This window comes from Eriocheir sinensis, chromosome 23, assembly GCF_024679095.1.
Source record: "Eriocheir sinensis breed Jianghai 21 chromosome 23, ASM2467909v1, whole genome shotgun sequence".
NCBI classification, from domain to species: domain Eukaryota; kingdom Metazoa; phylum Arthropoda; class Malacostraca; order Decapoda; family Varunidae; genus Eriocheir; species Eriocheir sinensis.
Window position 1 is genome coordinate 6,532,435 of NC_066531.1, and position 21,516 is coordinate 6,553,950.

The 21,516-nt window shown below is 41.7% G+C and overlaps 1 protein-coding gene across 6 annotated transcripts; it reads left to right on the forward strand.

The window, feature by feature from the left end:
* Positions 1-9,419: 9,419 nt before the first annotated feature.
* Positions 9,420-17,536, forward strand: LOC127002448 (uncharacterized). Of its 6 annotated transcripts, none has more exons than XR_007756241.1 (6): positions 9,420-9,834; positions 12,433-12,601; positions 13,158-13,319; positions 13,482-13,511; positions 13,992-14,657; positions 14,858-14,921. XR_007756241.1 is itself a non-coding variant. In XM_050868429.1 (5 exons), exon 5 carries the CDS (start codon positions 15,203-15,205, stop codon positions 16,631-16,633), a length of 1,431 nt encoding a protein of 476 aa, XP_050724386.1. In that variant the 5' UTR covers positions 9,428-9,834; positions 12,433-12,601; positions 13,158-13,319; positions 13,482-13,511; positions 14,858-15,202; the 3' UTR covers positions 16,634-17,536. The 6 variants fall into 6 exon arrangements, 1 of the variants encoding a protein (XP_050724386.1); XR_007756243.1 differs by having other exon boundaries at positions 9,424-9,834; positions 13,992-14,039; positions 14,858-14,913; XR_007756242.1 differs by lacking the exon at positions 14,858-14,921 and having other exon boundaries at positions 9,424-9,834; positions 13,992-14,039; positions 14,488-14,736.
* Positions 17,537-21,516: the final 3,980 nt, after the last annotated feature.

The window sequence follows — 21,516 nt, forward strand, 5'->3', positions numbered from 1 at the left end:
AGGAAGATGAAGGAGGAGGGAGGTCTGGCAATCCCCTGGCCGGGTGTCGGTGTTGCCATACCGCCCACACTTATCATATACCTCTCAAAGGGTGTATATCTCATCATTTTATAAAAAAAATGGGCTTCCTCTACTCGCAAAGTTATATATCAAGTTGAAAAACGCGATTTATAAGCATTTATACGTAATTATGATAATATTGTTAGCGTTTACTACACTCCCGAGGCAGTAGTTATTTAACAACAAATTTAGCGTCACACAGAGCGCGGTAAAGCTTTGTAAATCCGTGTGCTAACCCTTGACGTCATCGATTAGTTGGTAGTTATTACCGCGCGAGCTTTGTGAATCTCAATGTTCTCAAAACTACACGCACTAAGGGCCCAAAACTACGAACTAAGCCTTTGTGAATTCGGGCCCAGGTCTAAAGAAGAAGAAGAAGCGGCTACGTATGTAAACACATAATGGCTGACGGAGCGGCCGTGGTCCCACAGCCAAAGACTATAAAAGAAAGACAGGAAAGCTGAACGAAACTCTGTGAGCAGCTGGCGTCGGCTCGCTAGATGGGGTTGGACGGAGACATTGAGGATTTTTTTTTTTTTTTTTTTTTTTACGTTGTTGCCTATTGCGCCGGTAGGCATCTTCTCGGTGGGGCCTGATGGTCGGCCCAAAGCCTCTTCCAGGTGGGGCCTGATGGTCGGCCCAGCCCGTTCTGGCGCAGGCGAGTGCTTATAGTGGCGCCATCTTGCATTGGAAGAATAAGAATAAGCGGGCAGTCGCCAAGGGCAAGTTCACCCGGAAGGTCAACACTTTCCTGGCAGCACACAACGACGCAGCTCCGGCCACTGTATTGAACGGTATTTATGAGGAGGTGGATTCAGCCTTTAAAGACGTTGAGAAACTCAATGAAGGATACCTCGAACTCCTGTATAAAGATGCAAGTGAAGGGAAATTGACGCAGGAGGCAGATGAATACATTTCACAATTAGAAGCATCTAAGATAAAGGTTAAGGTTGATCTAGAAGTGGCCAAGGAAGCTCAGAGTCAGAAAGTCAGAGCGAGTGGAAGGGCTATAGGCACTAGTAATATTTATGTGAAGAAACTTGATCCACCCACTTTTTCTGGTAACATAAGGGAGTTCTCTAACTTCAAGGAGGACTACGAGAGACTGGTTGTGCCTACATACGGGAAGGATTCATACGTGTTGAGGCAATGCTTAACTGGCGATGCATTACAGGCTGTCAGAGGACTACTATCCATTTCAGAGCCTATGACATACTGTTTTTCGCAGATATCTTTCAAACGAAGACTTGGATCAGCATGGTGCTTTGGCACACATTATTTCACACACTCCGCTAATTTTTGACACTATTGTGCATTGTCAAATGCGCCTAACTATGGCGTTTACTCTTGACTGTGAAGTCAAAAACCTGCCTGAGCTACTACGCATTCGAACAGGCGAATCGTGACGTAGTAGTGACGTCTATCCATCCACTGCCTTCACTCCTGGATACCCCTACTCCTACCGCTCCCTTCCCTTCCCTCCTACCCTTCTCCTTATCCCCCTACCTCTTTCTCCTCCATGCCTCCGTTACTCTCTCACTTCCCCCCCCCTCCCTTTCCCCCCTCCTCTCTCTCTCTCTCTCTCTCTCTCTCTCTCTCTCTCTCTCTCTCTCTCTCTCTCTCTCTCTTGCGGCTACACAGTATATGAATCCATGCACAAGTATGAGGAATTAATGGCAGAGAAATAAAAATTATTTGCCGAGTGTAGTTGGATTGTTTATGCAAACAATCGTAATCGATGCTCTTGCTTGTTTCACTGTTACACCGTATTTGGTGAGCGAAGAAGGTAACATGGTAAGTAACGGGCATGCGGCCGATAGACTGCTGATACCCACATCCTGTGGAGGAAGGAGTATTTCATCGCTGTGAACCATGGCCAGCTTGCAGCGATGTTCCCGTGGGTGCAAAGGAGCCATCGTACAACGACTCTTTCAAGTCTTTAATCAAGAGAATATTGAAAATAAATTGAGGGTAAGTTTGAATAGGTAAGTAATGAATCAAAATTTGTATTCCGTAGTTACAAATAAAAGTCACTATATTTTACAGTTACCCATGACAATAAAAGTGAACATTCACAGACTGTGTGGAATATCATTTGGATTGTTGTCCTGGTTAAATAAATGGTTAAACATGAAAATTTCGAACATGCTATCTAATATGATTTCCTTTCCCCAACAGGCCTTATGATCGTGTTGCAGAGGTCATGGGAATGACCGCAAATGCAGTGCGCTTGCTGGTTCAACGGAGCACACGTTCTCGGCCAGATACTGCACAGCGCGGGACAGCTACTCCCCCTGTGACACCGCCACACTCACCGCCGCCCCCACCACCACTTGTTTTGACAGTTTTACTTCTGGTGCCATTCGCCGCCATATACATGCCAAGTTTGCAGCAAAAGAAACGTTTACTATTGGCACCCTGACTGAAAGCTTGAAGACGGCATGTATTATCCCAAGTGAAACCTCAGAAACTACGATGTGGCGAGTGCTGCACAACATGGGATTCCGCTACAGAACATCACAGCGGAAAGTGTACCTAAGGAAGGAGTCGCTAGATGTCGTGTGCCGCCGTGTTGAGGCTCTCCGAGCACTTCAGCGACATCGGAGGGAGGGAAGAGAAGTAGTTTACGTGGATGAGACATGGTTCACCACTCGCATGCAGCACAATAAGGAGTGGGTAGACACATTCCAGCCTGCCACTAATGCTACCTACAGTCGTCAGGTGCCACCTGGAGAAGGGGAGCGATTTGTAGTGGTAGCAGGTGGTACAGTCGACGGTTTTGTAAGCGAGTCATTTTTGTGCTTCCCTGCAAAAAACAAAACCGGTGACTACCACGGGGAAATGAACAGCACCCTATTCCTTCGCTGGCTTACGTCGCAGCTGCTACCGGCCCTGGAAGAACCATCAGTATTGGTTTTGGACAACGCGCCCTACCACAGCCAGTTGACAGAGGAGAGTCGGTGTCCCACCACCGCCACCAACAAAGCAGAGTTGATGGACTGGCTAGCGATCCGCAGAATTCACTTCCCGCAACACGCCACGCGTCCCGAGCTTCTTCAGCTCTGCAGGAGACACCGACCGGAGCCACAGTACACAGTTGATAATGTCATTCGTGACTGGGGACATGAGGTCGTCCGACTACCACCTGCACATCCCGAGCTTAACGCCATCGAACAGGTGTGGGGCGCCATGAAGCGGTATGTGCGCTCCACCTTGCAGCGATTCACCCGGGCAGATCTACAGGTGAGGGTACAAGAAGCCAAGCTGTGCGCAGCAAAGGAGGTGTGGGCAGGAGCAGTACGACGAGCCAGAGCCTTCGAGGACGAGTACTGGTCCTCTGACAACATACGTGAAGGTGTAGATCCCGTCGTCATCAACATCGACAGTGCTGATGAAGGTGACTTGTTTGTCGATAGTGATGAATATTAAAGTAAAATATGTGGTCAGTTATTTATATTATTAATCCACCCAATATATATACTTGGTGTATATTTATGTCTGCAATGACTTTTTAACATATCTACATGAACCCATATCGTATGGTAGTCTTTTTCTAACATTAGAATAAATGATTCATATATTTATCACTTTAATTTCGTTTTAACATTTTCTCTGCAATGAATTCCCGCTTCAGTTTCACCCATATTCCTTTCCGTCTCTTAAACGATTTCCTATGCATTATCAAGCGTCAGCTACATCCTTCACACCATCATACGTTCAACGTAACCTACGAGATGGAGGGTAAAAAAACTCGTACAACTTTCAATGGTTATATAATTGCCGAATAAACCTCATACAACAATACTCATTAAGCAACAGCAAGTTGCGCTGGACCAGGAATCAAGGTCGTGTGGAGAACACCCGCCCATACTTAAGAATTTAACCCATACTTAAGAGTTATCCGCCATTATAGACAAGTCATAATGAGCCCATACCTTCACATCTCAGAGAGAGAGAGAGAGAGAGAGAGAGAGAGAGAGAGAGAGAGAGAGAGAGAGAGAGAGAGAGAGAGAGAGAGGGGGGGGGAAAGGGAGGGGGGGAACTGAGAGAGTAACGGAGGCATGGAGGAGAAAGAGGTAGGGGGATAAGGAGAAGGGTAGGAGGGAAGGGAAGGGAGCGGTGGGAGTAGGGGTATCCAGGAGTGAAGGCAGTGGGTGGATAGACGTCACTACTACGTCACGATTCGCCTGTTCGAATGCGTAGTAGCTCAGGCAGGTTTTTGACTTCACAGTCAAGAGTAAACGCCATAATTAGGCGCATTTGACAATGCACAATAGTGTCAAAAATTAGCGGAGTGTGTGAAATAATGTGTGCCAAAGCACCATGCTGATCCAAGTCTTCGTTTGAAAGATATCTGCGAAAAACAGTATGTCATAGGCTCTGAAATGGATAGTAGAGAACGACTATGATGCAATGCATGAGAGACTGGATCAGAAATATGGCAGTCACAGGAAAGTAGTTGATTTGATAATGGGAGATTTGCGTGCATTGAGACCAGTTTCAGAGGGAGATGACAGAGGTTTGATTAAGACGATAGAGACAGTTGAGAGATGTTTTCTAGATTTGAAAAGGATGGACTTACAATCAGAAATGAGTTCCACTAATGTCTTGGGTCTAGTGGAAAGAGTGATGCCTCCCACTCAGAAAAGGGAGTGGGTAGCAGTGATGGATGAGGAAACAGTCAAGAAAAAGACGGGCTGTAGTGCGGACTTTGGAAAGTTATTAGAGTATTTACGAACCCGAAGAAGTAGGATTGAGTATATGGGGTCAGCAATAAGAATATTTGGTAACAACAAATCAAATGTGAACAGTATGTTGGCTGTGGAAGTTCCGGATCCAGATTTGCACAAATGATTAAAGATTTGCATGTCAGTCAGTCAAACATGGAGAAGCAATTGTTAAATGTGACCAGGACACTATCCAATTTGGCTGATGGTAAGAATAAGTGGAGGAAGGATGACACGAGTGAACTGCACGGGTGCTGGTTACATGATACTAACACACATGACACACCTGATTGTCATGGCTTCAAGCTGTTAAATGATAGAGATAAGCTGTATAAGATGTGTCTTTGATACACGATGTTAGAAGGGCAATGATGAAATAGGGGTTATGTATATATGTTAACGTTACAGGGGCTGAGTCGAGGTGGCCAGGGTGAACTTGCCGGTGCTGGCTTTGGTTAGGGATGGCTGCATGTTTTCCACGCTAAACCTGGAGCATTACAATGTAAGTGCAATGTTGTGATATTTATGTATGTATTTAGGGTTTCCCAGCGACCACTGTCAGTGGTTGAATTGTGGCTGTGACATTCCATATGGCATGTTTGTGTCCATATGTGAGTGCAATGTTGTGATATTTATGTATGTATTTAGGGTTTCCTTGCGACCACCATCAATGGTTGAATTGTGTCTGTGACATTTCCTACTGTATGCCCCTATGTAGGGTTTTGGGCATGATTTGTGTGGTGTATATTTGTAATGGTTCTCAAGAGGCTTTGTTGAGGTGAAAATATTCAGTAATTTACTACTACAATTTACATTAATACAACTTTAATCCGGTTAGTTTGTTGGGCGTAGTGCCGATTGTTATTTTTGCATATTTGTACCAATGACCGATGCTAATTGATGTACCATCAACAGGTTGAAATAAATAGTCACAACACCCCAAGAGTTTAGTGTGAAACAATATCGACACCAATAACCAAGACCAAGACCCCAAGTCTGTTTGTTTACCTTTGACACGTGGAGTACCTGACACGCCTCCGCCTGGGCACACACGACTCAGCGCTCTCCTCCACCGCCTGCGCCTAGCCCCCGACCCTCAATGCCCAAGGAGTCACTGCCCTTGGTGCAGGACCGTCGAGGAGACCAATAAACACCTCCTGTTGCACTGTGTTGTTCAGATAATCTCTAAGTTCTGCTTGTTATACATGTTTGCTTTACTCTTCTTCTGTATGTTCTTGTGTAAGAAAGGTATACACCAATTTATATGGCTTGGTATTATGTAACTTTTCGAAGTGACTGTACTTGTCTATTTGTTGTGTAATTTTCTTTATTATGTTCATTCCTATATTGCATGAGAGTATTCCTTTGCATTACTGCCCAATTATTTTTCTTTACTTTGTGTATAATTATGAGACCAATATTTTTGCTTGTGTGTCTGTGTTCATGCATTTTCTATATGCACAAGGCGTGCCATATATCTACATCCCAGCAAATATTTGTTGTATATAATTGTCTAAACAAATACAACTTAACTGCTTCTTTGTCCAAAATACACTAATTAGTTAAGTAAATAGGTGTGTGTGTGTGTGTGTGTGTGTGTGTGTGTGTGTGTGTGTGTGTGTGTGTGTAAAAAAATTACACTTCATGAACTATGGTCTTTGTGGTTATACCACCCACCACTGATGAAAGATAGCATATAATAATCATATAATACATAATGAATGATGAAAAAATAATTATTGTTGATACATGATGTCAAAAATAAGATCTACGCATATGATACAAACTACAAAGCGATAAGATCACAAGAAGATGAAGAGGAGACCGTACACCTGCAGACGACGTACTTGATATAGTTTGGCGTCGCCTCAACAGATGGCGCTGCTGGTCTATATCTACCTCACATTTTCTTTATCGGTTTTAGATACAAGCTTCTCTATATTTCTTTTATAGTCTTTGCCTACAGCTTGATCAGGATCTGGATCAATGATGCGCAGGGCACCTGTATAGGTGTATAACACGCATATTTGTTGGCTGTTTGGGGGACGGGGGAGCCGAGTGTGCAGGGGAGGGAAGAGAATCAAGTTTAATTGTTAGTGTTGGTGTGTTGTGGTGACAAGTGAGTATGTATTTGTTTTTTGAATGAGTCCATTGCACCGCAGTCTAAAATCTGTTGAGGGAGGCTGTTCCAGTCACGTATGTGGCGTATGTGGCCTGGACCACACGCCTCGGCGCTCAACTCCACCGCCTGCGCCTGGCCCCCGACCCTCCCTGCCCCTGGTGCAGGGCCGTCGAGGACACCATTGAGCAACTGTTGCTGCAATGCCCACGCCACCAGTCCCACCGAGTGCTGCTCCGACACCACCTCCGCGCCCTGGACGTGCCCACCCTTGACCTGCCCACGCTGCTGGCGGCGGCAGGCGTCCACCCTTCACGGCAGGACTCTCATCCGCCTCACCGGCCCCTTCCTTAAGAAGACGGGGCAGCTGACGCGCCTGTGAAGCCCTCACAGGATGACACCAGGGCTCATGTGAGCGACTAGATCGCCGCGGCCCAAAACAACAACATACTTCGTTGTGGGACAATGCCTGTGCAGAGGTGCTCTTATTTAGGCCGTGGGCGGGTGAATTCAGGTTCTTCAAGTCAGGAGAACCCAGTTTATTACATACCATTTCCACCCAGCAAGTACTACCCAGACAAACACTACCTGTGGTGGAGGCTGTGTGGTCTTGCAACTCGCGTGGAGGCTCCGACGTTCAAGGAAGCCCAAAAGTTTATCTGTAGCAAAAACTTCGTTGGAGGTAATGATGAGTACTAAATAACTGTATATTAAGTATGGGGTTCACCTCCAACTCGGACCATTGCCTACTCGGACCGGACCGGCACCAACTCGGACCACAAGATACCAACTCGGACCACAATAGTGGACCAACTCGGACCAGATCTAGATATCAATGAATAGAACAAAAGGTAAAAACAAAAGCTTTAAAACAACAAAGCTCCCGCATCCAAGAATTTTGTTTTCAATTCATTATTAACAAACCTAAAATTACAAAAACTTAACAAGGTTAAGAAATTAAAAATTAGAATGTAGTAGTTAAAAAAACAAAAGTATAAAAGCTTTGAAACAATAAAATTCACACGTAACCTTAAGACAATAACATTCACAGCAATGTAATGAGAAACTGCCTTCTGGGAGAACAATTAAAAGTTCAAGAAGTAATACTCGATTTTGGCGGGCTATCCCATACGTTTTTTCAGATGTGGTTATGCGTAGTTGTGCAGGAAAAGTTATATTTTAAAAATTTCCTGATATTTTGTTTAATTTATTGTACTGCATCCTTTGCCTTCAAGAATAGTACTACTAAATATAGACTATAATATGAAAAAGGGTTATTTGATGAAATCGCCGGACCCTAGAACACAATTTGTATAGAGTTCAGTAATTTACACTTAACTGTTTAATTTCCTTGACTGCACAGAAAGCTGTAATCTCACCTGTCGGGGACGCACTGTGTCTAAACACTTGTCCACGATGGTTCAAGTTTATAATAAAAACGGCCCGAGTTGGTCGTTCAGAATGGTCCGAGTTGGTTGAGATAATGCTCCGAGCTGGTCGTTCAAAATGGTCCGAGTTGGTTGAGATGACGGTCTGAGTTGGTATTTCAGAATGGTCCGGGTTGGAGATGGTCCGAATTGGACCTACCCCTAAGTATGGTAGCAACTTAAAGATAGTAAAGTTTGTGGTTATTCATTGAAGCCATTGCTGTCTCTCAGCACTTTTAAACAATCTTGAAGTAAGGGGCAGCCATCTCGCTTCAGGTCAATGCTGACTCTCTGTGTTGTATTATATATACTTATCTTTGAGTGCACTGCAATAACCAGCAGGATTAAGAATGGTTTTATTGATGCGCCAATATCTCATTCTCTACTTAACCAACTCCTCTTCTGTTGTCATATCTGTATCCTAGATACCATTACCCCTCCCAGAAATCAATAGGAGGGTTTAGAAATCAAAACAAATGTGAATAAGATTATGGAATGTGCAAGGGAACCTGTATGGCCATGGGTGGCGCAAACTCGTGGCTCACCACTGTTGCGTACTCTGCCACCAGTGAGAATGATAAAGTGCATATTCAACTTTATTAAGAGTGGTGCAATAAGTCATTAATGGAAGGATGCTTCGAGAGCCCTCAAGGTTGGAGTATGTTTTATATATATATATATATATATATATATATATATATATATATATATATATATATATATATATATATATATATATATATATATTGTGAGTAGCTCATACTGTAACCTATCATCATCATCATAGATAGATAGATAATTTTTTTACTGTTTTCAAGGCGAAGCACTGATCACCCAGACCCAGTCCCATACCGGCAGGCAAGTAAGTCCATCCTCGGACAACCCGTCAAACTACAGAAACGCCTCTACTCTACCAGTGGACTCAACACAGAAAAAAAGAACACCCCATAAAAAGGGGTGCGGGTGGAGAGAGGCGAAATCGAGAAAATTCTCCGCCCGCCTGATTGGCTACCACTTAAGCCCCGCCCCTTCGGATCTACCTTCTCCCCATTGGCTGGAAGTACTTGGTCGTCTTCCCGCCGTTTGTTTACATGCTGAGCAGCTCCCTCCGCAGAGAAGTGCAGTGCAAGCGTCATGGAGGTTACAAAAGACAAACAAACTTTCATGTGTGAGATATGTGACAAACTATTGTCTTCCTCTGCATCCAGAAAACGACATCTGAAATGCGTCCATGGGTTAAAGTTGCCCCCTGTGATATCAAATTCAGATAACAACAAAACATGTGATCTCTGTAACAAAACATTTTCATCTAAATTTGCCAAGGAAAGACACACCAGTGAAGTCCATGACTCAATGAGAACAGAGTGCAGCAAACCTACAGCTGTTCAGTGCAAGGAATGTGGAGTAAACTTTTCCAGGTTAAGCATCTACAGGCAACATCTCCAACAGTTTCATAACATTGAAACTACTACAGCCCAGTATGAGTTTGCTTCAGAAGAAGGTTGGTTCATATGGCTATTATTGAGGAAACAGGGGCGTGCAAATTTTCTGACACTGACTGTTTATTTATAAGCAAAATGTGATGCTACATCATTTCCAGATAGTTTTTAAGGATGCAGTGTTGCAGACTAAGTCGAAATGGTACTTAAAACTTAAAAAATCGGTAATAAGATATTTAGTCGAGTTGTATATGCCGTGCCCCGCTAGGGTTAGTCAGCCCAGGGTTAGGTTAGGTTAGGTCAGGTTAGGTTTGGTTAGGTTAGTCAGCCCCGCAGGGTTAGGTTAGGTTAGGTTCGTACTAATTTTCTGACACTGACTGTTTATTTCTTGGCAAAATGTGATGCTACATCATTTCCAGATAGTTTTTAAGGGTGCAGGCCACTAAAAACTATAATTTTCCTATCTTCAAAGTTTCGCCCGAGCGGTGTTGCAGGCTAAGTCGAAATGGTACTTAAAACTTAAAAAATCGGTAATAAGATATTCAGTCGAGTTGTATATGCCGTGCAATGGTTCAAAATAAAGGAAATTATGAGATCTACACGATAAAAGCATCAGTAATATATGTAAATGTGTGGTACCTCATGGAGTGGTTAAAGTGTGGAGCGGCAGCTACACATGCTCCCCCGTAGTCAGCCCCGCAGGGTTAGGTTAGGTCAGGTTTGGTTAGGTTAGTCAGCCCCGCAGGGTTAGGTTAGGTCAGGTTTGGTTAGGTTAGTCAGCCCCGCAGGGTTAGTATACTGTATAGTCAGCCCTACAGGATGATCCTTCGCTTGGACTGGCACTGACTATTTATTTCTGGGCAAGATATGATGGTTTTTACCTTCGAGATAGTGCAAAATGACCACATTTCATAATTAACTTCAATATAAAAAAAAAAAGACACTTTTTTGTGGTTTGCACCCAAAAAAACTATCTCGAAATGAAAAAGCATCATATTTAGCCTAGAAATAAATAGTCAGTGTCAGAAAATTAGTACGCCCCTGTTTGCTCAATAATACCTATATATATACTGTATATATATATATATATATATATATATATATATATATATATATATATATATATATATATATATATCTATATATATATATATATATATATATATATATATATATATATGTGATGACTGATTTATAGACGATTCGGTGTCACATGTGCACTGTGTAGCTACTGTTCTTGGATAAACTACCTACCTACTGGCTACTACCTACTACCACCTACAGGTGGCGAAACCTCTGGAAAGCGACTCAATCCACCTCTCTCTCCCTATTTTATTATAAAGGTGCGGTGTACCTAAAAGGCGAATAATACCACCAAATATATACTACGTAGCACACATATTATTTGGTTAACCTGAAACAGTGCAGGGGTTAGGGTGGTGTTGGGGAAGGGGTAGGTATAATTTTCTTGGATATTTCTGGACTTCTCTTATAATAGATGGTACTGTAACAATTCAATACTACCTATTAGTCTAATACTAACAGTTTGTGGGTGTGTAGGCATGGTAACAAGTCACTCCGGCCCACAGTTTTTCCGGCCCTGGTCACACCGGCCCATAGTTTTTCCGGCCCTGGTGATTCCGGCCTGCTTCACAATCGACCCAAGTAACTCCGGCCCCCCAAAGCAGCGGGCGGGTATATGAACGTGTGTGTGTGTGTGTGTGTGTGTTGACGTGAACAACCATTTATTTCGAACGCCACTGTTGTATGGTTGTTTAGTATCGAAACACAAAATAACCCTATACCCACGAACGTGTGTGTGTGTGTGTGTGTGTGTGTGTGTGTGTGTGTGTGTGTGTGATACTGGAGTAAATAAATCTTCAGGAGAGATGGAGCAGTCATAAAGTAAACAAGGAGGCCAGAGTGACCAGGGGGGGTGGCTGGAGTGACCAGGGGGGAAGGCCGGAGTGACCAGGGGGGGGGAAGAGTTGGGGAGGCCGGAGTGACCTGCGGCTGGAAAAACTGTGGGCCGGAGTGACTTGAAAGCAAGACATACTGTGCAAGTTTTTTTTTTTTCTCGTCTCTGTAGTATGTTCAAACAAAATCGGCCGAAAAAAAAAAAGCTTAATTATGTTGGTAAATGTTAAAATAGTTGCACATCTGGCCATCAAATACTAGCACAAATATTGGTATTGAGCGGTATACTTACCTACAGTATTATTTTACATAACTCTTATTCTGTGACAAGACAAATAAGTTCACTACTAGAAAATACACTTTTATTTTGGTAAACCTGAAACAGAGCAGCGGTTAGCGGTGGTTATAGGCTGGTGTTGGGAGGTAGGTATAGTTTTCTTGGATATTAGTGGACTTATGTTAAAATATTATGTTAACTTGTACTATTAGGTTAGGTTATATCAGGTTAGGTTACATTCTGCTAGGTAACTTATGGTAGGTTATAATGTTAGGTTGTATCAGGTTAGCTTTTGGTTTGGTTATATTAGGTTATGTTTTGGGGACAAGTGTCAAATAGGCCACTAAATGGTCTGAATCAGCCAATGTGCGAATAAGCCTGCTCTGCCATAAGATATGGGACATATTACAATAATTATGCATTTGGTTGATTGTTTGTATTTTACTTATAAACAATATCTTTACAGAGTTTATGGCATGGAAAGATGCACTGGAAATGGAGGTTGGAGTAAATTATACGTCTCATACGGGTAACAAGAAATCAGTTGACAGCACCAAAACCATATACTATTGCCGAAGATCAGGTGTGCAGAAATCATCAAAGAGTACCCACAAGCGTGCTGAAAAAAAGCCAAGGTGAGCTATAACACTTTGCAAGAAATTTCCATATTTAATTTAGGGCTTGGGTATAGGATGTTGAAGATGCAAGTCCACGTTTAATTTTGGTTTTATACATTGTCATTAAGAATAATATTCCAGTTGTAAGTTAGCAATGTAGCAGTTGCATACTGTCCTGACTACCGTATGGCAGAGTGGTACTGTTCTTCCTGACTGGAAAAGGGGACCAGTCGTCCCTATCTGGTAAGGCAAAGGGGACGGCCAGGACTGCAGCATTTACTGTGATATTACGCTGTTGAGTGTGGCAGGCAAGGTGCTTGCCCATCTATTGAGGCATATTACCTGCATAGATGGCACCAGGTTTTGTCTGTAAGGGACAATCTGGTATGGCGGCAGCTGACGGGACGTCTTCATAGTTAGTTAGCTTAAGTCATCTAAGGCAGGGAAAAATTTAGAATTGGTGGGTCTGTTCAGTTATTAACCTATACACTTTCCAGAAAGGAGAAGCGCAGTGTATATACTGAATTATAAACCTGTGGAACTAAATTTGTATGTTTATTTATATTTTGTACAGGTACCAGTAAAATGGGATACTACTGCACATCATCTATTGAGGCAGTGAGGCAGAATGGATGTGTCCAGGTCACCTACTACGTGGAGCATCATGAGCATGATATAAACTTCCACAGCCTTGTCCACATGACTCTTCCTGCCAGCGTGAAGGATAAAATTGCAGGTACAGTAAGAAGTGTACATCTTTGTTCCTGGAAGTTGCAGTGGTATAAATTCACTTATCCGTTATCCCAATTGCATAATATTACAGCATATACAAGGGCTTTCACTGTACATGAATAATTTAACTTACCATTACTTAAATAATTTGCCCCTTTTGTTCTAGCTGCATCTATGTTTGGTGCATCTTCACTGCGTAAGTTTGAAGTTCTTTTTTTATGCTTGACAAACTGTAATGGTGATAGTAAGGTTATGCATTAACTTTATTCTTGTAATACTGATTTGTATTCTTATTTGTATTCTGTAATGGTGATAGTAGGGTTGAAGTGCATTATCTTTATTCTTGTAATACTGATTTGTATTCTTTCTTGTATTAATAGTCCCACTGCCTTTTGACAGAATGAGTATATATATGCCTGTATATGGGTTAAGGTGCATGTTGCTCAGTGCAATTATCACTCAATGGTGATCGTTCACTGCTCAGTGAAGATCGTTGATTGATTTTTAGAGGACTAATTCAGACTTGTCAGACTCGTCAAACTCTCCAATGTGGCCAAACAGCGGCATGGTAGCATGCATGTGTGATCCTCGTCGCCACTGTTGTAACTTACGTAAGTCCAGGAGAATGATACACGAAGAGGGCGTTCCATGGGTATACTTGAGAGTGTGTTTACAGGTGGACGGCTGGAGCCTGACTGCCCGCTGAGCTTCCTCGCCCTAGCTCGTAAGTTAACAATGGAACCTTTACCCAGTACTCGAAGTCTCAAACAAATAGTCTGTAAATGTTGCTGCCAGATGAGTATCTGGCTGATATGCACGAAAAAATTGACTAAATCTTAGTAGTGAAGATACGAGAGAAGCTGATTGGAGGTGAGGGAGTGTGGTGGTGGAGGTTCATATGGGCCCACTACCAAGATTTACGCCTATTCAGTGTTAAGTTATGAAGGGCGTCCTTATTTCTCACTACCACGAGAAGAGGCGCCAGTAACAACACAGAAAGAAGGGGACAGTTTGTAAGGATCGGTCGTGGAGTAGAGATGTGCTGTATTGAATCAGTTTCAACAATATTATTGTACTTCATGTCTCAATAGTGGCATTTACAAGTATTTGGGATCATGACATTAAGTCTTGCGACAGATTGGGATAGCACATGGTGTTACGGACTCTTTCAGCTCGAGTACATGGCGTTGTCGATACCTGTGCAGAAAGGCAAATGTTCGGCTCTTCAAATCACTTGTGCTCCCTGTCTCTATGGAAGTGAGACATGGACACTGAATAGTGACTTGAAGAAGAAAATCGATGCCTTTGGTATTAAGTGCCTTCACAGGATCATGGTTGTAAGGTTGGGAACCCGTTATAAGACTTGCTTTCAAAGCATTGCATTACATTAATTGTACACCAACTTTGAAGCATAGTTCTACACTGTAACCTAATATACGTTTTATACATGCAAATACTAGCAAAGGCAGAAGGCACCATAGGTTGCAGACTATTTTTATAGCCTGTAGTGGTTTCATTACTAATTAAGTTTGTATTTTCCAGGCATGATTCTTCGTGGTGTCTCACATGAACACATTCTGGAACAAGTGCGAAAATCTGCTGGAGAGTAGAGCTGCAATATTGGAGAGCCAGGATATAAAGAACATTGTTACACAATTTGGTCTGAAACAAGAACATAAACGGCATCCAGATGACAGTACTAGTGTCCGTTTGATTGTAACAGAATATAGGGAGGCAGGTGATCTTTTGTATTTCAAGGATCAAAATTCAATAGACCCTGAGAATCCTGAAATAGGTAAAAAATAATTTGTACTGGGTTTCATAAAAGAGGAACAAAGAAGGGTATTCTCAAAACAACTTGAGAGTGGTCAAGAGCTTCAGATTTGTATGGACTCGACCCATTGTATTAGCCAGTATGAAGGTTACCAATTAACAACATTGATGACTGTCACAGATCTAAACCAGGGTTTTCCTGTGGCCTTTCTTATTAGCAGTACAGTAAATGAAGCCATACTTAAGGTTTTTCTTGGTGAAGTAAAAAAGCGTTTGGGTTCCCTCTGTGCAAAAATCTTTATGAGCGATGATGATCCCATGTTTAGGAATGCTTGGAATGCGATCATGCATGGGGATGTGCCTCAACAGGTTTTATACCTGAACTGTAGTTGGCACACTGATCGCACTTTCAGGAGAAATATTGGTTCTAAAATCAAGGCACCTCTCCATCAGAAGAAAGAGATTTACCAAATGGTTAGGGCACTCATGGATGAGCCAGAGGAGGATGAATTTCATAAAAAGTGCAAGGGATTCCTGATGCATCTGAGTAAAGCTAATTATCAGCAGTTTCTCACTTACTTTAATGAAAATTACCTTGATGAAAACAGGATAAAACTGTGGCCCAAATGTTTTAGAAAAGATGTTACCCTCCATACCAACAACTTTCTGGAAAGCATGCACAGGCTACTGAAGTATGTATACATGAATGGTAAAAAGGTAAAGAGGTTAGACTATACTCTCTATGTTTTGGGTAAACTAGTGAATGATGTGACTTATAAAAGAATGATAGATTTAATGAAAAACAGAACCAGAAGGCATGAACTAAATGAAAGACACCGTGACAGCAAGAATCTTGACGTTGTGGAAGATGATGGACATTTTCTTGTAAGTTCTGCCTCAATTAAACAGAAGAAATACACAGTAATAACACGTGATCTCTCCTGTAACATATGTAGAGAACGCTGTACATATTGTAATGTATGTCAATGTATGTATATGTGCACCTGTGAAGACAATGATAAAGGTACAAGAAATATATGTAAGCACATACATGCTGTTGTTCAACATATGGAGGGTAAAACACAAGTAGCAATGCCTAACTCCCCCTCTGAAGAAATAGAATATATCCAAGATATTGTATGCAACAAATTGTCCACGGATTCACAGCCACAAAACTATGGAGAACAATTAATTAAGTATATTCATTCAAACCTGTTGCCTCAATGTAAAGAAATTTCTGACCAAGAAGCATTTAAAGCTGCAGGTGATCACATTCGAAAGGCAGTTGCCATTTTAAGTGCAGCAAAAAACTTAGCAAGCAGTAATTGTATGCTTCCTGTGGATTTGGCCACCAAAAAAGAGCCAGCCAATAAACACTGTGATAAACAACAAAAGCTGTATTCGACAAAGAGGAAAAGAGTGGACACAGGTCAAGGTTTGACAAAGCCGAGCAAAGAGATGAGACAAAAGATAGGAGAAAGGTTATCTGATCTATCTCAGATGCCTGTTCCTATGAACTCCCCCCCTGGGGATAGCCAATACTGAAGAGTCTCCATCTAGGTACTCATCCTATCCTTGTACTATTCTCTCCTTGCTTGCCCTAGATCTCACATTCTCCTCTCATTTCTTCATATCAGATCAGATGGTGTTTCTATTCTTTGTAGCTTTTCTATGTCAATTTTGTTTATGTTTATAATGTTGGATCCATATAAAATTGCTGGCACGTAATACCACACTCTTCTAACATGTTTTACCAATTGTTATCTTATTACAGCTCCTGGCTCTTATAGGGTATGTGAGGTTGGCCATTTTATCTGCTTATTGTATCAACTGTTCTTTATGTTTGGTAAAGATATTTTGGGGCATTTATTAAAGTAACACCAAGGTCCAAGGTATTTAATAGTAGATGTTACATTTATACCTTCTATTTGTTGTGGCTGGTCTTGCATGTTGTATTTCATTATATTACTTTTATTTTTGTTGCTTTCGAGCCCACAGCTCCTACTAATTTCTACTAGACATTTAAAATTTTCCTTTGCTTGTTCTATTGTTTGTGGTAATTGCAAAACAGTATCCACAAAAAAAAAAAAAATGTGGTAATGTTGAACCTCTCATTTGGAAAGCCATTATTTTTCTGTTCAAGTTCCTGGATTATGAAGTACCTACTATGTTAACATCTTAAATCCTGATCATCCTTGTCTTATGCCACTAGAAATCTGTATCTTCATCTTGGTGTTATCTGGTAGCATTATTTTGTTTTGTCATCATGTTAGATATATGTTATTATGTCAATTGGGTTGGGTATTTGTATTTTTGAGACACTTGTCAAACTATCTTTTTTGACAGAATCAGAAGCTTTGTTAAAATCGATCGTTGTAACGATTAAGTGTTTTTTCTTTCAGAAGCTTTCTTTCATACAATACTGTAACATAATTTGATTGCCTTCTGTTCTACCAGCTTTAGTAAAACCTGCTTGAGTTGCTTTCACTTCATTGTTGAGGAGTTGTTATTAAATCTTGTTCTTCATGATGGACATTATTTTTTTTATGGATAATTTCCAGTCTTGAGGAATTATAGTGTTATATACTAGCAGGTTGTAACATTTAATTAGTTCTTTTAGGTTGGTCTCATATGTTCAATTAGACATTTATATAGTTCAGGTTAAAGTTCATAGGGTCCTGAACCTTTATCATTCTGCAAATTTTTTAATGTTGATTTTACCTCAGACTCCAAAATTGTAATTAGACATTTTTTTTATCTCTTTTACAGTATTAATCGTTATTTTCATGTCTAAATGTTCTCTTAATATTTTAGGGTAAGTCTTGCCTTCCCTTCCCATCCATATCTTACCCGGTCCTACCCTTTTTTGTCCATGCCTTGTATACCCTGCCCTGTCTGAACCGGCTTTGCCCTGCCCTACCCTTGCCGTCCGTGCCTAGTGCAATAAAGAAATCTTTAATCTGTAAGAAATAAATTGTATGCAAATTGAAACTGGGTTTTGGTAATATCACTTTATGTTTAGCAGGTTAAGTGATCCCAATCACATTTGAAGAGGAGTAGATGGCACACTCTTGACTCTGGGCTATATACTCTTTGGGAGTTTGCTCATGGAATAATTTCCACTTATTGTGGGACATAAATGGACAACTTCACACTCACAGACCTTGACAATGATGTAGTGAACTATACCACCACTACTACTACTAGCTACATGGGATAAAAGTGAAATAGACAAGTTAAAAGTACGCCAGAATAGAGGAGCTAGAATGGCACTGAATGCACCCAGGTATGTAGCTATAGAAGCTTTGAGAGGAGACAGATTGGAGTACTTTTAGGGAAACACTAATGAAGACGACTCTTAGATACAAAATCAGACTAGAAAGGATGAAGGATGCGAAGTTAGCTCGAAAAGTAGGGAGTAGGGAGAGAGGCGGACAGGGAGAGAGAGAGGAAGGGAGGCAGCCAGGAAGAGAGAGAGAGGAAGGGAGGCAGTCAGGAAGACAGGGAGAAAGAGGAAGGGATCGAGGCAGCCAGGGAGACAGGGAAAGAGAGAGAGGAAGGGAGGCAGCCAGGAAGACAGGGAGAGGCAAGCAAGGATCGAGGAACACAAGGAGATACAAAATCAGACTAGAAAGGATGATATACTATACTTATGTACGTAAAATTTTGTGTGCCTGAGTAAAAGAGGAAGCTTGTGAGTCACCTGCAGGATCAAGATCATATTTATTATAATTATTTATAATATACGTATGTAGTACGTAAAATTATGTGTGCCTGAGTAAAAGAGGAAGCTTGTGGGTCACCTGCAGGATCAAGATCAAGTACTTCCAGCCAAAAGACCAAGTACTTCAGCCAATGGGGAGAAGGTAGATCCGAAGGGGCGGGGCTTAAGTGGTAGCCAATCAGGCGGGCGGAGAATTTTCTCGATTTCGCCTCTCTCCACCCGCACCCCATAAAAAGAAGGACGTGCATTTAATAAGTATGTGACATCAACTTTAATCAAATGATTTATTTTATGTTATAACATTGGGTTCTTGCTATCCATATCAGACCCTATGACATAATGTTTATTGGAAATATCTTTCAAACGAAGACTCGGATCAGCATGGTGCTTTGGCGAAGATTGTTTCACACACACCGCTAATTTTTTACTCTATTGTGCATTGGCGAATTCGGTTAATTACGACATTTACTCTTGACTGTGATGCCAAAAATCTTTGTGAGCCACTTACACATTCAGACAGGATGTGTATCCACCAACTACCTCCACCCCTGGCTTCCCCTACTCCCATCCCTTCCTTTCCCTCCCTCCTACCCTCCTCCCTCTGTCTATAAAAATCTGTTTGCAGTGATCCTACTTCAATATTCCGTCCTCGCTTTAGCAATGGTTATATGTCTTCACATTAATGTCAAATGACATTTAAGGGTATGTACTTTACAATCATATTTCATTCAGTCACATGAGATAAGTAGAAGTGAAGATATAAAAGATTGAATTGAGGCCAAAGTACCACGCTGACCCGAGTCTTCGTTTGAAAGATATTTGCGAGAAACGGTATGCCATAGGGTCAGATATGGATAGCAGGTATCCTAAACCTGATGAAGATTTCCTTTCAGAACAAAACTGCTGCAATATTGCTGAAAAATATTCTACCTGAATGGAGATTTATCTTACACGCACTAACACAGTGGGTGCCTCCACTGACACACCAGGGAACACTCCACAGAGTTTAGGTGTGCACGCAGACTGAATGGAGAGGAAACGAGAAAGAAAATGCTTCAACACAAGTAACTTTAGCTCCTCACATTCCTTGTACAACACAGACAACAAAGGCAAGCTCGGATTTCTCAAGTCTGAAGTGAGGGAAAGAACCGTCTCAGAATTTGTAGGTGTAAGAACAAAGTGCTACTCCATCCCCTTGGCAGACAGTGACCGGTTGAGTTCAGCTAAGAGAGTTCCAAAGCTCATAAAGAAAAAAAAAATGTCTGCCAAGGGGATGGAGTAGCACTTTGTTCTTACACCTACAAATTCTGAGACGGTTCTTTCCCTCACTTCAGACTTGAGAAATCCGAGCTTGCCTTTGTTGTCTGTGTTGTACAAGGAATGTGAGGAGCTAAAGTTACTTGTGTCTATATAGCTTTTAAAGGGTTCCTGCGAGTACTCTGTTAATAGATCAGGAGTTTCAGTTTCTGTTATTAAGGAATCAGTGTCACAATACACTAGTTTCGCCCGATCCCCGTAATGAGCCTTCATGATACTGTAAAAGAAATCATATAGTCGCAGCTTGGACAGCTCTAGGACGTAGTAGCCAATGTAGTTTGGATGATTCGCCTGTGAATATTTCTTATGGCGAACTACAACTACATGACCATCATTGAGGGGTACAACGCGTTTAAAGTAAGGACTTCGGGCCAGCTTCAAAAACTTTTCGCGGTTGGTGACAATATCTATGTCTTCACTATATTTGGCCGCGTTCATCAGGTATCGACCAAAAATGCTGTTTGAAATACATTTGATTGCAGTTTTCTTGATAGGGCAAGTAGCACTTTTGCGGGCTTCTATGTTATCCTGAATGAAGTCCGCAAGAAAGTGCTTTTGCTTAAACATATAAATAGCATGCACTTTTTTTAACCCGGCCTAGTTGAATAGCAGTTTAAGGAGGGACAGAGCAAACAGCATTTTCTCCTGAGCAACATGTGTTCCAATCTGTTTTATGTTCTTACACGGTACTGGACGGTTTTCTTCTTCATACCATTCGTGTGCGGCTGACGATATATCTCTATTGATGATATTGTGTCTTCTGATGGTCAGTGGGAGGTCATCCGTTTTCTCAATGACTTCACGTGAGACAGCCTCAGTATTGCACAGAATGAGGTATCCAAAATCGCCATCGGTTGCTTGATTGACCTAGCCCCCCTCCCGCTCAAAAACCAGTGCATTTCTGTCTCATCTAGTTTTCTCATATCTCCACATGGTAACTTCTCTTGCATTACAGTGGGATAAAGACTGTTGAAGTCAAGATATGAAAGGAAAGTGTTTCTATCATGTTTTGGATTAAACTGAGGGTTCGTGTAGATGTTATTGGTGCGTACAAAACGACGCACAACACTTGTGTAGCCCCCACGCACATTTGTTTGAATGCAATGATATATGTGGGCTACTAAGCATCTCTAATTCCTGCTGTGTTTTTAACAAAAAGAGTCATAGGCAAATCCTGGCAGGCTAACATAATTTACAATATCCAACCTCCACTGGGTTTTCAAAATACCTCTCCACTCTAGGAAGACATCACATAGAAGGCCAACATCCACTTTTACATAAAGCAACAAATAGTCCATCAGGCTCTGACACCCAGCTACTTTCCAAACATTCTGAGCATGTTTATAATCACTTTCGGAAAGTTCTGCTTCTTGAAGCGAATTGAAAA

Excerpts from the sequence above, each read along its gene's own strand:
- LOC127002448 (XM_050868429.1), top strand. The coding sequence starts at position 15,203 with ATGGACTCGACCCATTGTATTAGCCAGTATGAAGGTTACCAATTAACA.